Here is a 14,431-nt window from a genome sequence, read left to right as displayed (position 1 = left end):
AAAGCCTGTCTACACTAATGATGGGGTTTGTTTTCTTTTAATGGGGAAAGCTATTATTGTATATTCTTCACTTATTACTTTTGAGAAATAAACAATATAATCATTTAATTTAGCGATAGATAATTGACAACAATGGATAAAAAAAAATACTAACATTGCACATGCAGACTTTGCTTTTGTGCATTGTTTGTATGGCTTGGTTTGGGCTCCCAGCATCATTCATACCACTGCCAATGAGTTTAGAGACACTGTGTCATTAAAGTTTCTTGGTTTTTGGTTTATTAAATTCTACCAACTCAACCTCACACCATTAAAACAAGAATAATGAGGCTGGACAGACACTGCACTGTTAACTCATAGGAATCTTATGCTAGCCTTTCAGAAGTGTGACACCGGATACCAACACACACCCATTACTACAAAAAGAGAGGCATGCTCGTTGTCATTTAGAGCCTATTAGGAACACACTGGCTTGTCTGAGTCTTTGGAGCCTGTTTGAGAAATTTGTTCTAATTGTCTCCCATGAAATTTGATCCAGAATCAACATGTGTTGAAAACAAACAATTAAAAGTTCTCACACAGTCTGATCAGGGATCAGATTGAGATGTTAGTAAACTTGATATATAAAAGCCTGGCTTTTTTATATAATTATATTTTCATTTCTGAGATATATGTGTGTTTACATCTGGATTGGCAGAATTTTTGATGAGCAGTCATACATATTTATCTTCAGTTTGTTTCTCTGACCTTTTCCCTGATTCATTTAAAAGACATATGCTTAAAAGCAATTATAATTCAGTTACAGGGAGAAAGGGTGAAGGGGGGTCAATAGAGACTTCAAACCGCCCAGCTGGCACTGATTTGTGGAGACAACACTTCAAAGTTAGCCAGTTTCTCAGACAATCCTAACCTTTTCCCCTTTACCAAATCTCTCATCCAGTGCCTGGCACCCCTCTAACTCCCCCTTTTGACCTCTGCATCAGCTCCAGAGGTTCCCATGAAGCATTAACATGATTGTTATCAGGCAGTGAGAAAACTACTAATACCATTGGTCAAATAAAGCTATGTGGGTCATGCAACCTCTAAAGCGGTATGTGGCGGTAAGATTAACATGCCTGCTGTTAACATGACAAAGCCCTCAATGATTTATCCCAATGTTTCAGACAAGAAGAGAGACAGCTTGGTACATTCTCAACCTTGTCAATACATACACATTTCACCACAAAGCCTCAAACATAATGACGTAGTTAAAGCACTAAACTTCAAATGTTTGCATGTGCAGCTGCACCTTCATTGTTTCTAAGAAATTCCGTCTTTATCTCACACATAAGCACATATCAAGCTAAAAAAATTTATAAATAAAATGGTCAGTCAAATTTAATTTAAAAATGAATCTCTGATCAACTAAAAAATGCATGACTGAAGACAAAAAAGGACTTCATACAGTATTTATACACACTTCCGGCAAACAGGATTAAACGGTTGCTTACCTGGTTTTCAATAGCTTTTCTATTTTTGGGGTCACCAACGATGGACAACTGCAGCTCTGCCATTTTCCTCATCTTGCTGTCCATGTCGATCTTCTGGAGAAGTCCACGGATCTGTCCACGTAACAAACGCAGTGTGTCCTCTTTCCCGTAGCGTTTTGCAAATAAAGATGCACTAGCCGAATGAATGGCAGTTACCCAGTTCTCTAGGTCAGTCTGGTTGGAGGCCTAGAGTGGAAAATAACATACAAGGAAGGAAATGTAACCTTTTATACATAGAAGTTACTGTAAATATGGTCATTGTAAAAAAAAATATAAAGCTATTTGATTAGTAATGTAGAAGCCTTGTGCAGAATTTTGTATCACTTCATTTTAAATAACAACGTTACTTCGTCTTACATTTTTCAAAATTCTGAAAATGTATGTATTTCCATGTTTAGATTACATTATGAAGCCTAGATTTTCAATGTCTCAAACTTTTGGACACCACTTTCAAATTTCAAGCATTTAAAGTGATAATTCACATAAAAATTAAAATTCTGTCATCATTTACTCACCCTCAAGTGGTTTCAAACCCGCATGACTTTTTTTTTTCTGCTAATCACAAAAGAAGATATTTTGAAGAATGTGGGTAACCAAGCAGTTGCGGCTCCCATAGACTTCTATAGTACAGAAGTCAATGGAGCAACCAGCAACTGTTTAGTTACCACATACTTAAAAATATTTTTTTATTTTCGGCAGAAGAAATTGGAACAATGTGAGAGTGAGTAATTACATTATGACAGAATTTTCATTTTTGAGTGAACTATCCATTTATGTTTATGCTTGATATCATAAGGTCTTTAATATCACCTTATTGACATTATTGACAAGTAATGTGTGCAATGTTTTTTTATTCAATACTAAATTCTGTTACACTGCACTAATCAGCATTTGGAATCAACAGAGATTGTCTGGTTGACTAAGCCAGAAATTGTTGCAATTTTATTGGCTTTAGAACATAAAAATGTCAGTGCTTACACTAAGAAAAAGGAAAGAAAAATCCATATCCATCCAATCAATCAATCAATCAATCAATCTTCATGTTTTCTGCACCAGTCAGTTTTACAACAGCAAGCAAGTGGCTGGTACATACAGTGGCCTGACACTATACAGGAAAGTTGACTATACTGGAGTTTTATTTCACAGTTAATAGCATCAATCAAACAAAAACACACTTGAGCTGCAAACACACAAAGGTTATGTTGAACAATTTGTTCAACCAATTTAAAAGTATAAGTGTTTTATCATATAAATTAAACTACACTGCATATTATATGGTTTAACGTGTTATATGGTTATATGGGGTGAGTGTGTGAGAAGAAAGGACACTCTTACATGACAGAAGCTTACACTGTGAATATAAACAAAAGCATGTCATCGACTGACAGTGACCAGCAGACTACCCAATCAGCTCAGCTGATTTCAGTTCAGTTGTGCTCTAGAAATGCTCTTGGTGTCAAAGCACAATGGCCATGAGCTGTTTCCGCTCTGCACACATGCAGTTTCTGTGAAGCTCTGCTTATGCTTTCAGTGTGAAGTGGCCATTAGTTTGTAAGCTCAGGTTTTCAACTGACCTGAAAAAGGTAGACATCACCATAGGTGTTACTGAGGCAGAACACGTTCTCTTTCTTGGGGTGCTCAGGAACTGCCTGGACTACACCATCCTCTGCTAACAAGGCATAGCATGGAGACTCTGGATCTGAAGATGCTTTTCCATAGGTCTCATAGAACAGCATTGTGCAGCCTACAAGAAAAAAAAAAAAAAAAAATTGGTCATCACTGGTCACTTTAAGCAGTCACGGTGTGTCCTTACTGCACAAAGGTAAGTAGTACTTTATCACAGCAGTCATTATAGCCATCTTGGCATACTTACCCTTCAGAGTGACCCAGAATTGTTTCCATTTTCGACGGCCCACTAGCTCTAATTTGCGGTCCTTGTGTACAGTAAGCAAGGGCTTGAAGGAGAGCCATCCGGCCCGCCTAACTACACCCTTTTCTTTCTCAAACAGCAAGTCCAGCTGCTCTAGACACCCGAGGACTTCTTGACTACTGCTCTCTGTTTCTTCTGAGGAGCTCTCGCACCAATCTTCTCGTCCATCTTCTGCTGGAGGCCGACCGGTCTTCAGCTCCCTCATGAAGTTCTTATAGATGTTCTGCCGCAAAACATCGGTACCCAAATGAAGGGCACCGGCAGAGCTGCTGCAGGTATTCAGTGACAGAGAGTGAGAGCGGGTTTGAGGCATGCCGCTTGGAACGGTCAGAAAGCTGGAGACCTGAGAGGGAGAACTGGTATCGACAGTGAGGCCATCCACACCACTATCGAAGCAATCGACGGGCTCATTATATCTCGGCTCCTACAACAACAGCAAAGAAATACTGTAGGTTATATTATTTATTTAAGTTATGTTTACTAATATATATATATATATATATATATATATATATATATATATATATATATATATATATATATATATATATATATATATATATATATATATATATATTCAATTAATGCTAAAGTTCCCAGTGTTTTGTTGCTATTCGTTTCTTGGTGTTCCAAGTGGTTTTAGCACTATTCCTTTACCTCCTTCAACACAAGTCTATATGATTTTTTTTTTTTTTTACATTTTTATTTTTTTTACATTTTTTCCATTGCAAATATGAATGATTTGAGACTTTTAAATATTACTCACACCATTTGTACTACTGGTTATTGAGTTTTATATCTCAGGTCAATAGCACAAATGTTATACAATAAATGTGACCCTGGACAACAAAACCAGACATAAGGGTCCATTTTTTGAAACTGAGATTCATACACAATCTGAAAACTGAATAAATAAGCTTTCCATTGATGTATGGTTTGTTAGGAGAGACAACTATTTGAAAATCTGGAATCTGAGTGCAAAAAAATCATAATATTGAGAAAATCGCATTTAACGTTGTCCAAATGAAGTTCTTAGCAATGCATATTGCTAATCAAAAATTAAGTTTGGATATATTTACTGTAGGAATTTTGCAAAATATCTTCATGGAACATGATCTTTACTTGATATCCTAATGATTTTTGGCATAAAAGGAATATCGATAATTTTGACCCATACATTGTATTGTTGGCTATTGCTACAAATATACCCGTGCTACTTATGACTGGTTTTGTGGTCCAGGGTCACAAATGTTATGCAACAAGGTACTTTAATACTTAGGGACAGAAACTTGAGCAACAATAACGTCTTAGCAACAACCTCTAACATGAAAACTAAAACAAAATAACAGAAGTCACTGGTCAGCTGGTGTGTGACAGTAAGTGCAAGTTTAATCACCATAATGCTACTCAAATTTATGGAAAATGAAAGCCATGGGCATACTTCTTTACCCCATTCACCATGGAATGCACGGTATGTTCATTAAAGGAGTGTCATTAGAAAAATCTCATTAAGAGCATCAATTCCCTGCTCGTAGAGAGGAGTGCACTTCAAAAGAAATCTGAGTAGGAGGATCCTTCTCGAGCATCTTTCTTCAAAGTCTACACATCTTCAGCAGCTGACACTAATTACACAAGGGTTCAGATGTGCCAACAACACTCTGTGTAAAACTACAGCTGATGTCTGGCATTCAGTGGAGATTTGAATGTAGACTTCAATGTATCTTAACAATAACTGCAAACGTTGAATTAACAAGTTACATGGCCACATGATTATGCATATCCATTTTGAAGTCATCCAGTGATTACCAGGGTTCTAGCAGTTGGTCAGTGTCTATCTCAATTCTACCAAAAGGTCTTTGTAGCAGTCAAATTGTAAAAAATGACTGAGAATATTTCTTGGACTGGTTCATAATAATACATTTTAGATGGTTGCACAGTTATGATTATGATAAACCTGACAGCACACAATCTCATAAAATGTGATCTGATTTTCACTTAAGTCATAATAAATATGGTATAAACAGCACACACTGTCCAGAGCCAAATCTTTATTCAGCAAACATTCCAGGTCATTAATGGGAAAGTGTGTGACAAAATAAAAATCTTTCATTCCCTATAATGTATTTGCATCAGTTTAATACTGTAGGCTATATGGAACATCCTGTTTCAGCTCATGACACAGTCATTAGTATAAAAGGGCAGGATTTCCAGGAATTTTGTCCCAGAACTTTCTTTTCATATAAATTTTAAGGAAAGCCATTCTCTAGCCTTCATATAATGAATAGAATTCATAGTATGATCATCATACTGGGGAGAAAATCCACGAAGCAGTTTTTAATGAGGTATTAGCAGGGTCTTTAGAAGTCCTTTTCTAATCTGTTTCACCAATACCACTCAGACTTAACACTTCCACTTACTCTAAAGTCATGAAGTAAAGAAGTTAAGAAAGTGTAGCCTAACTAAAACCGTGCAATTTTCTTGCATGCAAGGCAAATCAAGAGGAACACCTGACATCAAACCTCACGCAGAGAGTAAAATGTAATACATTCTTTGTTAAAGACTTTATTATTATGCCCTAAATGAAAATCTGATCACTGGGCTCATTCAAACATTCGCAGATAAAAGGAGTATTCTGGATCTCCGCAGTCTACAAAGAAAAACTGCATTATAGTTTATTAGCATTATTAGCATGTTAGCATGAAATTCATCAGCGACAGCAACTAAACCATGTCTACATAAATGTCTACAGATGTAAAACAATACAAGGTAACTGAAATGACTTTAAAAGCACATTCCATGATTGCATCCTCTGTTTTACAAAAAAATGACCACTTAAAATGTTTTTAGTTTAAAAATAAGTCACTGCTTTCTTCTGATGTGAGCAGAAGAACACACAGACGCTTTAAATTACTCATTAAAGAAGAACTAACCTAGACTGTATCATATTGTATTATAAGTCTAAAGTGAGTAATAGCAGAGCAATGCTTGTGTGCAAAACCTTCCACAGACACAGACTCCACAGAAAACATCAAAGTGTATTCCACACTTTCCCATTAATGCAGCATAAAGCCAAACAACAGGAATGTCTCACTGATGGTTAAACATTTTCACACACATGAAATCACAAAAGAAGACTTCAAAAGACACATTCACAATTAGCTACTAAAACTTAGATGTAAACAGAGAGCAGAAATAAATGATGTATATCCTCCATTTATTTTATAAGATGAGGTACTAATCATTGGTTTTCCTCCGATGCAATCTTTAATGAATCAACTCCTCGTTTTCTTCAACACCGCAGAATTTATCCCATGCTTTCATTTGGTACCCACCAAATGCCAGACCTTGCCTTTGTGAGGAATACGTCGTCCTGTCATCTTCAGAGCACTAAACCTAAACATTTTATTTTTTTGCCATTTTTCAGCTCCAATGTATCCTAATATTAATTTGTTAGAGCCCCATGGGTTCCTTGTCTCATTGAACTGGCATGGTGTAGATTTCAATATTGTGCCCTACATGTGTTCCTGGCAAAACAATAATGCCTGCAGTGGCACCTGGCACAAATAACAACAGTCAATAACCCAACGGACTGATGCTTGCAATCATCAGTCATGCTTGCACTGAAATAAGGCATGTGGCTAAAAATGACACAAAAAACACCAGAATTTGTGGGAAAAGAAAAAAAGGAAATGTGAGTGATGGTATAGGAAAATATAGTTTCCACTAATTATAGCTTTTCAAATGTTTTTTTTTTTTTTTTAATGCTTTTGGAAATGAATCTTTACCATCCTTAATTAGGCTTATTATTTAGCATTTTAGGCCCATTTTGAGCATGAAGTATATGCCTTCTGCAGATGGTTTTATTATTATTATTATTATTATTCATACATATTGTGGTGTACTTTCACCTATGTGCTATAGTTAAGATGTGATTGTGTCTTAAACAATCCTGCACTCTGTTACTTTGCACATACAAACAGTATTACTTTAACATGAACAGTTAGTATGTGACTACCTTGAATGACAGTGTCTCTTTTGATAATTGATAATAATACGTGTTAATTTGTATCTTGTCCTTAAGCATTTTCCTTAAAGGTTTTGTTGTTGGCTAGGCGAAAAACTCAGATTGAAAGTCAAAAAGTCAGATTGCTTGTACCATGACACTCCCCTCAACAAGCAACACAATTTCAGGAATCATTCACATCCATACCACAAATACCAAAATCGGCCATTGTGAGTTCACAGGACCGCAAGTGCACATGAAGTGTGCCATTTGGGACAAAGCTTACAATTTCACTTTCATAACCCGCCCAGTAAGGATGAGCATTGAGGTTACAGGGAGAGAGAGACGCTGTTAGCTAATCATAACAATGCCCGTTTACTGAGTGTTAGCACTGAGAGTGAGTAATAGTAATGGCAATGCTTGCCTCAACAAGCACCACTAACAATATAAGACTGATTTTAAAAAGGAACTGTAGACAGGGGTTGACATTGGGTTCAAATCCAATTACATCATCCAACTCTCTAAATAAAATAAAATGGAATGAAAATGAAATGAAAACAACCAACCAAAAAAATTGTCCTTACCTGAAACCTTTTTTTCCTGGTCAAACTTCCCGTCCAGTCACTAATACGTCTAAATCTGTTCCTGATGGACACTTTCTTTCCATTATTGTCTAGAAAAGGCTTTGGTTTCCGGCTGGGTAAGGTGAAGGAAGAATATTGCTTTTCATCTGGGCCCCCCTCTGACCCGAGTTCCTCCATCACAGACACAAAGGAGGACCTGTGCTTTAAATGGCTGTCATTTGAAAACTGCAAATCCTTAACCGTGGGGAAGGTGGCAGCAATTCTGGGATCCCTGTAGAGGTCAGCTGTAGTAATGGCAGGCAACTGCTCAGCAAGAAAAGCCACTTTTGTTGAAATACTTTGTCTTTGGCTGTTAGGGGATCCATTGTCTGAATCGTTAACTTCGACACTGGTCCCCCAGGGCAAGTCGTACAAGGAGCCATCTGAGCTCAGAGAGCTACCTTTACTGCTCTTGAAGCTGGCAACTGGCTGTGGAGCTCCAAAATGGGCTTCTAATGATGGTGTTACACCAGATAAGCAAGAATTGGACTCTAAGGTGGGGGAAAACTTGAGGAGCTGAACTGGTCCAGTGCAATCATCCAAAATAAGGGCACGGTTGGAACTGTTGTTGAATTCTACTCGTACACTACCATCTTTCTTTATAACGACCCTGGGGCTGCTCTGATCCTCAATTTCCGCAAGCTTGGGACTTTTCTCTAGTGTCTTCATTGAGTTAAAAGCATAATTAGGGTTCCTTTTCTCCTTGTGACTACCATACAAGCAGCCATTTTCAGAAGGCAACGTCAAGCAGCCACCAGGCAACAAGTCCTCAGAAACCCCATTCCACTGACTATTGGCACCACTCTTTAGTTTATGGGTGATGTAGTCATATTGGCGGGACATAAAGGTGCGGTTGCTCTTTGATGGGGAGGAGCTATGACCTATGTTTCTGGGCTTCAATCCAGAGTATCCTGAACCAGCATTCCAAAAGCCTAGAGGTGATAAAATGTCTTCTTTGGCAGAGTGACCCTTGAAAGAATAGGGTTTCTGTCTAGCAGGAATGATAAAACTATTGCTTCTAGAACCCTGGATGCTATATTGGCTCTCAGAGTTTCCCATCCCGGATCTAGAAGAGCAAGAAAATGATTCTGTCAGTGCAATGCTTACCTTATGGAGATAATTTATCATTGATCTCAAAGTAAAAGCTACAGTATGATAATTCTTTTAAATCAGGGGTCTCCAACCATGCTCCTTGAGGGCTACAGTCCCACAGAGTTCAGCTCCAAACCCAATCAAACACACTTGAAGCAGCTAATCAAGGTGTTTGGGCTAGAAGGCAAGCCTGCAACCTTTAGCCAAAAAAGCGTAATGGCTAATGCTAACGCTTTCTTCTTTGGCAGTACGTGGGAAAGGAGAACAGAGGCCGTTTTTTGAATGGATGTCAATGGAGGAGAGGCTTCACTATATTGAATAAATGGCTTTTTAGAGGAAACAACTTATTTAATGAATCGTCAGCCTATCGGCTAATCGCTACACGTGATCCAAGTTGACTGTTACACTTTCTCCAATAGTAAGTAACACAGACCCTCTCATCTCCCATCTCCCAATCTCTGACTGAAGTCTGCAGGAAGGTAGCCCTCAAGGAACAGATTTGGAGACCCCTGTTTTAAATACATTTCTTAGGACTATGAATACTGTGTATTTTGATTCTGATTTAGTTATGAGTTTAGTTGAGAGTCTGCAACAAGTGACTGAGATTGTCAAGTAAAATACATTGTAAAGCAATCCATGGGGCACATGGCAGCGATATACAGTAGTGTACAGACTTACCAAGGTGGTTAGGCCTGTTATGGCCTTGTTGTTTGCATAATCACCATTCTGTCCTTCTGTTTCAGTTCAACTGTTTTATGGTTATCTGTGGGACAAAAAAAAAAAAACATACTGGTCTTAGAAAGACATGAATCACATGCATTAGTTTTAAAAGACTGTTCACAATACAGCAAAAATATCAAATTAACTGATTCCAAAATCTTAGGAAATGCAGTTAACGCTGTAATGTGTTAAGATTTTAAAGGTGCATGAACTGAGAAACCAAAATTCCCTTGATCTTTTGACATATAAGTGCGTGTTCACATTTGGCATCTTTTTTGACAAGAAAAAGTTGACGAGTGCTTTTTTAGTAAAATAAAAAGCTGAAAGCATTTTGGTTACAAATAGCAGCCTAAGGCGTATTTTGTTGCTATAACAACAGCTGCAACAGTAGCCTGTGTGCTGCAGAAATGTTGAGAGAGTAAAAGGTTGGCTCTTGCATTGTCTTTTGAAGTTAACGGGGAGGGTAATGTTGGTTCACAACGATGTTTGTGGGTGCGCAAAATTGCACAGGGAAGGAAACAGTGTGGTGCTTACAACAATTTAGTCCAGGAGCTCCGGTTGGATGATGCACGGTTTGCGGCATATTTTAGACTAGATAGAGTTTTGTGCTAATATCATACAACTCCTTGTGCTCCGGAACTAGTACGAGCTAATGCTGCGTTCACGTCATATCGTAATTACCGTAATTCCGAGATGACAACACGTGACGTTCAACTCGGGGCTGTTCACATCCTCCAACTGGGGATTATCTGTTTCTATAGCGACAGTCAACAAAATGAGCCCGCGAAAGAATGTTGAGAACAACAACAAAATAACAGTACGAACACGGTATGTTTTTTATAGTATCTATATACATGCATCTATTTTCCTCTTTTTTTAGAGCAGTAATATAGCTTTCTTTGAAAGCGCCGGCATTTTTCTCTGGTTCCGCGTTAGGTGTAGCGGTCACGTGGTACAAGCCGTAGCTTTCAGAAAGCTCCCAGTTCACAAGTTGTAATTACGAGTTCTGCGAGGACGTGAACGCTTTTTACAAGTTGGTATCTCGTAATTACGGTTATTACGATATGGCGTGAACGCACCTTATCTACCGGCTATCTTCTCCTTTTTTCGGTTGCCTGAACCGATACTTAAAAATAATAATAAAAAAAAAAAAATTACCAATTAATAATTGGATTGGCCATTAGCACTAAACACATGATGTCTTTTTTATTCATATTGGATGCCAGAGGGCGCCCTCGCACAAAAAAATCCACATATCCAGTCACAGAAGTAGCAAAACTCATGAAGCTCCAGGAAATCCCCAATATGGACAAATGCATTGCTATAGATGTAACTGAGTAAACAAGATATAAACCTTTTGAATGATAAAACAAATACAACAAACACTCGACTACGACAATGTATAGTTTATCTGTGTTATTCAAGCCATCTCTGGTATTTTCATAATAATTAAGTATATTTATAATCCATTGCCAATCGATGTATTAGTAGCCTATGGAACATATTTTCTGCCTTATTCTGTGACAAGAAGCTACATCAGATCACAAAAGCAAGCATTTAACAGGTGTTGTGGACTAAAAAAGGTTATAAATGTTCTCTTTTGTTGGACAACAGGTTTAAAAACGTGAATACAAGAGAATTTTAGCTTTAGGCATTTTAATTTAAGCATGTTTAGCTTAGCTAGTTAATAGAGGGCCACCTGCTGCCATCAGAGCAAGTGTAATTTCTGCATTCACACGCTCCTCGGATGCTCTCATTTCCCGAGTTGTGCTTTTAAGTCGAAATGTGAAAATAGCACGCTCGCGTTACTACAAAGATTTGTTGGAATTGTATTATTAGAGCTTTCCGACTTGAGTTCACGTGCATTTTCTCAGTCGGGAAATAATTTTTCATGTGAGGTGCCGGCGATGATGCTTCTTACGTTCGTTTTGGAGAAACAAAGGACAAATATTTCAATCGATCCGCTCAGGCATGGCACCAAAATGAGGCACCGAAATCTGCGTTCTGATTCGGTTCTAGTACATACCGGTTACATAAGTACCCAACCCTAGTCATTAGTCTAAAAACAGCTTATATTGAAGGCAGTCTGCCAAAAAGACAGCTTGTGGAATGTTCTACTCTATGATGTAATAGTGTGGATAAGCGCCACCTTCACAGAAGAAGATTGACATCACTGTTTGTTTAGCCCCTCCCACCAATTCAATGTGCGCATGTAGTGTTTACCGGAGAGCCGAACACACAGGTCTACGCAGAAACCAAATGATAAAGATGGCACTAAAGACAACAAGACGCTGTGCAGTGCCAAGTTGTGGAAAAACAGTCTTTGCATCGCCTTCCTTCTGATCCCATCATTAAGAAAGAATGAATGGACTTTATTTTTAATGAAGTCCAGACCGGGTCAGTAAGAACTCGATTCTTTGTTCTCTTCATTTTACCACAGATTCGTTTACAAACAAGGCACAATTCGACGTGGAATTTTCAAAAAGATTGAAACTAAAAGACGACGATGTGCCGACTAAATTGGATCCAGCAGTCATGTTGCAACACACAAGTGCAAGTAATGAAATTGCTTTGTCTGTTAAACAGATCGTTTGATATGTACTGAATATTTATGCGTTTTTAACCTAAATCACAGCAGCATCCATCTGTGAAGTACGTAGACTGTCAAAGATACACAATCCAATCATAGCAGTGGGCATTTACTTCCGAGTCTAAAATACACCACACCTATTCAAACATAGCGTTCTGATGAGAAGGGTCAAAATCAGGACAGAAAATAGCCTATTACTTCTAAATTATGATGTATATAAGTTAACCACATAGAACAGTACAAAATAAAAATAAAAAACAGAGGGAGTTTATGACCCCTTTAAAGAATAACCTCAGAAAACCTTTGATTTTAAGACTCAGTGGCTTCTGAAAGAGCCATTAGTATATCTCCATATCCTCTCACCTTTCACTTTTTCTCCTGAGCGGAGTTTTTACATCTCGCTCTGTCGGTTGGGAGCGTTTTCACTTCATTCTCTATTTATTTTTGACATACAAATTGCAACAAGATTTTTGGTCTGCACTGCTAAAAAAGCTTTGAGCTGGATACTAAAAGCTGTGGTCAGAATTTTCTTCCAGTACTATCCACAGGACAATACTAACCATACTACACATCCTTACAGTTCTCTCCCAGTCTGTAACCACCCAAAATGAAAATTCAGCTATTTAATCACTTTAATGCCATCCTAAGCCTATATGAATTTAATTTGGTGGAACACAAAAACATATGTTAAAGAATGTTGGTAACAAAAACAGTTTTAGTGACAAAATCAAACAAACATACAAAAAAAAAAAAAAAATCAAAATTACTTTTTTTAATATTCAACAGAAGAAAGAACATCATACAGATTTATAACAACATTATTGTTGTGTAAACTATCTCTTTAAGAAAACAGTGTTCTACACATTTCCAAGAACACCTTTAAAACAAGCCAAGAGATGCCGTAACATAGTTAAGAGAGGTTAAATCCTCATTAGCTTTAGCAGGAGAAGAGATCAAGTGATTTCATCAGGTGATTTCCAGAGAATTACAGAGAGCTGAGGGTAACATACTGCGTTTTGAAAGTTTATTTCAAAAGTAACATGTACACTACCATTCAAAATTTTAAGGTCAGTTAGATTTTTTTGATAACACTTTATTTTAATGTGTCCTTGTTACACGTTACATGTACTTACTATTATAATAACAATAAATTATGCATAATTACATGCAAGTAACCATATGCCAAACCCTATTCCTAACCCTAACAATATAGTAAGTACATGTAGTTAATTAATATTACTCACTCAATACTTAAATTTATAATTACACTGTAACAAGGACACCTTAAAATAAAATGTAACCATTTTTTTGTTAGATTTTTGCTTTGAAAGAAATTAATACTTTTATTGTCTGTTTCTCCAGTTTAAGCTAACAATTCAACCATTGTTTTTTTTTTGCCACTTTACTATAACATTCCCCAATCACCAATTAATTCATATAACTTCATACAATAATGCAGTGGTGCTAGAAAGTTGTGAAAGCGTAAGTAAAACCTATATTCTAAAGAGAATCTGATTATACACACAAACCTTTGTTGTCCTTCATGAAGTTAATTTATTTAATTTTTCCTTTGAAGGAAAAAATCAGCAAATCACATATTATATTTCATTTCACTGTTTAAAGTTTGCCAAAGGCCATGTGGATAATGCAGAGGACTGTAGGAAAAATGTTCTATGGTTTCATGAGTCCACAAAACTTCTTGGTTTTAAGGGAGAAGCGTGACATTTGGATAAAACAACATACTGTGTACAATAATAGGAATATAATCCTAACTGTAAAGCACAGTGTTGGCAAGTAAAGGTGACAAGCCTGGTGATCAGCACTTTTCTACAAGAAATGCATAGGTCCAGATTGAAGGCCGGAATTAAGTGGACATCTGTCTTTGCCTAAATCTCCCCTCTTTGACCTCCCAATTCACTGCTTAACATCAATGCCAATTAGAGT

At 37.2% G+C, this 14,431-nt stretch overlaps 1 protein-coding gene across 5 annotated transcripts in view; it reads right to left on the bottom strand.

Moving 5' to 3' along the window:
* tiam2a (TIAM Rac1 associated GEF 2a) overlaps positions 1-14,431 on the bottom strand; it is a 93,603-nt gene that overhangs the window by 44,219 nt on the left and 34,953 nt on the right. For all 5 annotated transcript variants that reach the window (XM_058748367.1, XM_058748366.1, XM_058748370.1 and 2 more), the window contains exons 2-6: positions 9,856-9,940; positions 8,047-9,151; positions 3,403-3,883; positions 3,104-3,273; positions 1,491-1,715 (exon numbers count right to left, since the gene is read on the bottom strand). In XM_058748367.1, the coding sequence (XP_058604350.1) occupies positions 1,491-1,715; positions 3,104-3,273; positions 3,403-3,883; positions 8,047-9,144 (1,974 nt within the window). In that variant the 5' untranslated portion in view covers positions 9,145-9,151; positions 9,856-9,940. The remainder of the gene's footprint in view (positions 1-1,490; positions 1,716-3,103; positions 3,274-3,402; positions 3,884-8,046; positions 9,152-9,855; positions 9,941-14,431) is intronic.

The sequence above is a fragment of the Onychostoma macrolepis genome, chromosome 17 (assembly GCF_012432095.1).
Source record: "Onychostoma macrolepis isolate SWU-2019 chromosome 17, ASM1243209v1, whole genome shotgun sequence".
Lineage (NCBI taxonomy): Eukaryota > Metazoa > Chordata > Actinopteri > Cypriniformes > Cyprinidae > Onychostoma > Onychostoma macrolepis.
The sequence above is the reverse complement of the archived record's forward strand: the minus strand, read 5'-3'. Positions and strand labels throughout refer to the sequence as shown.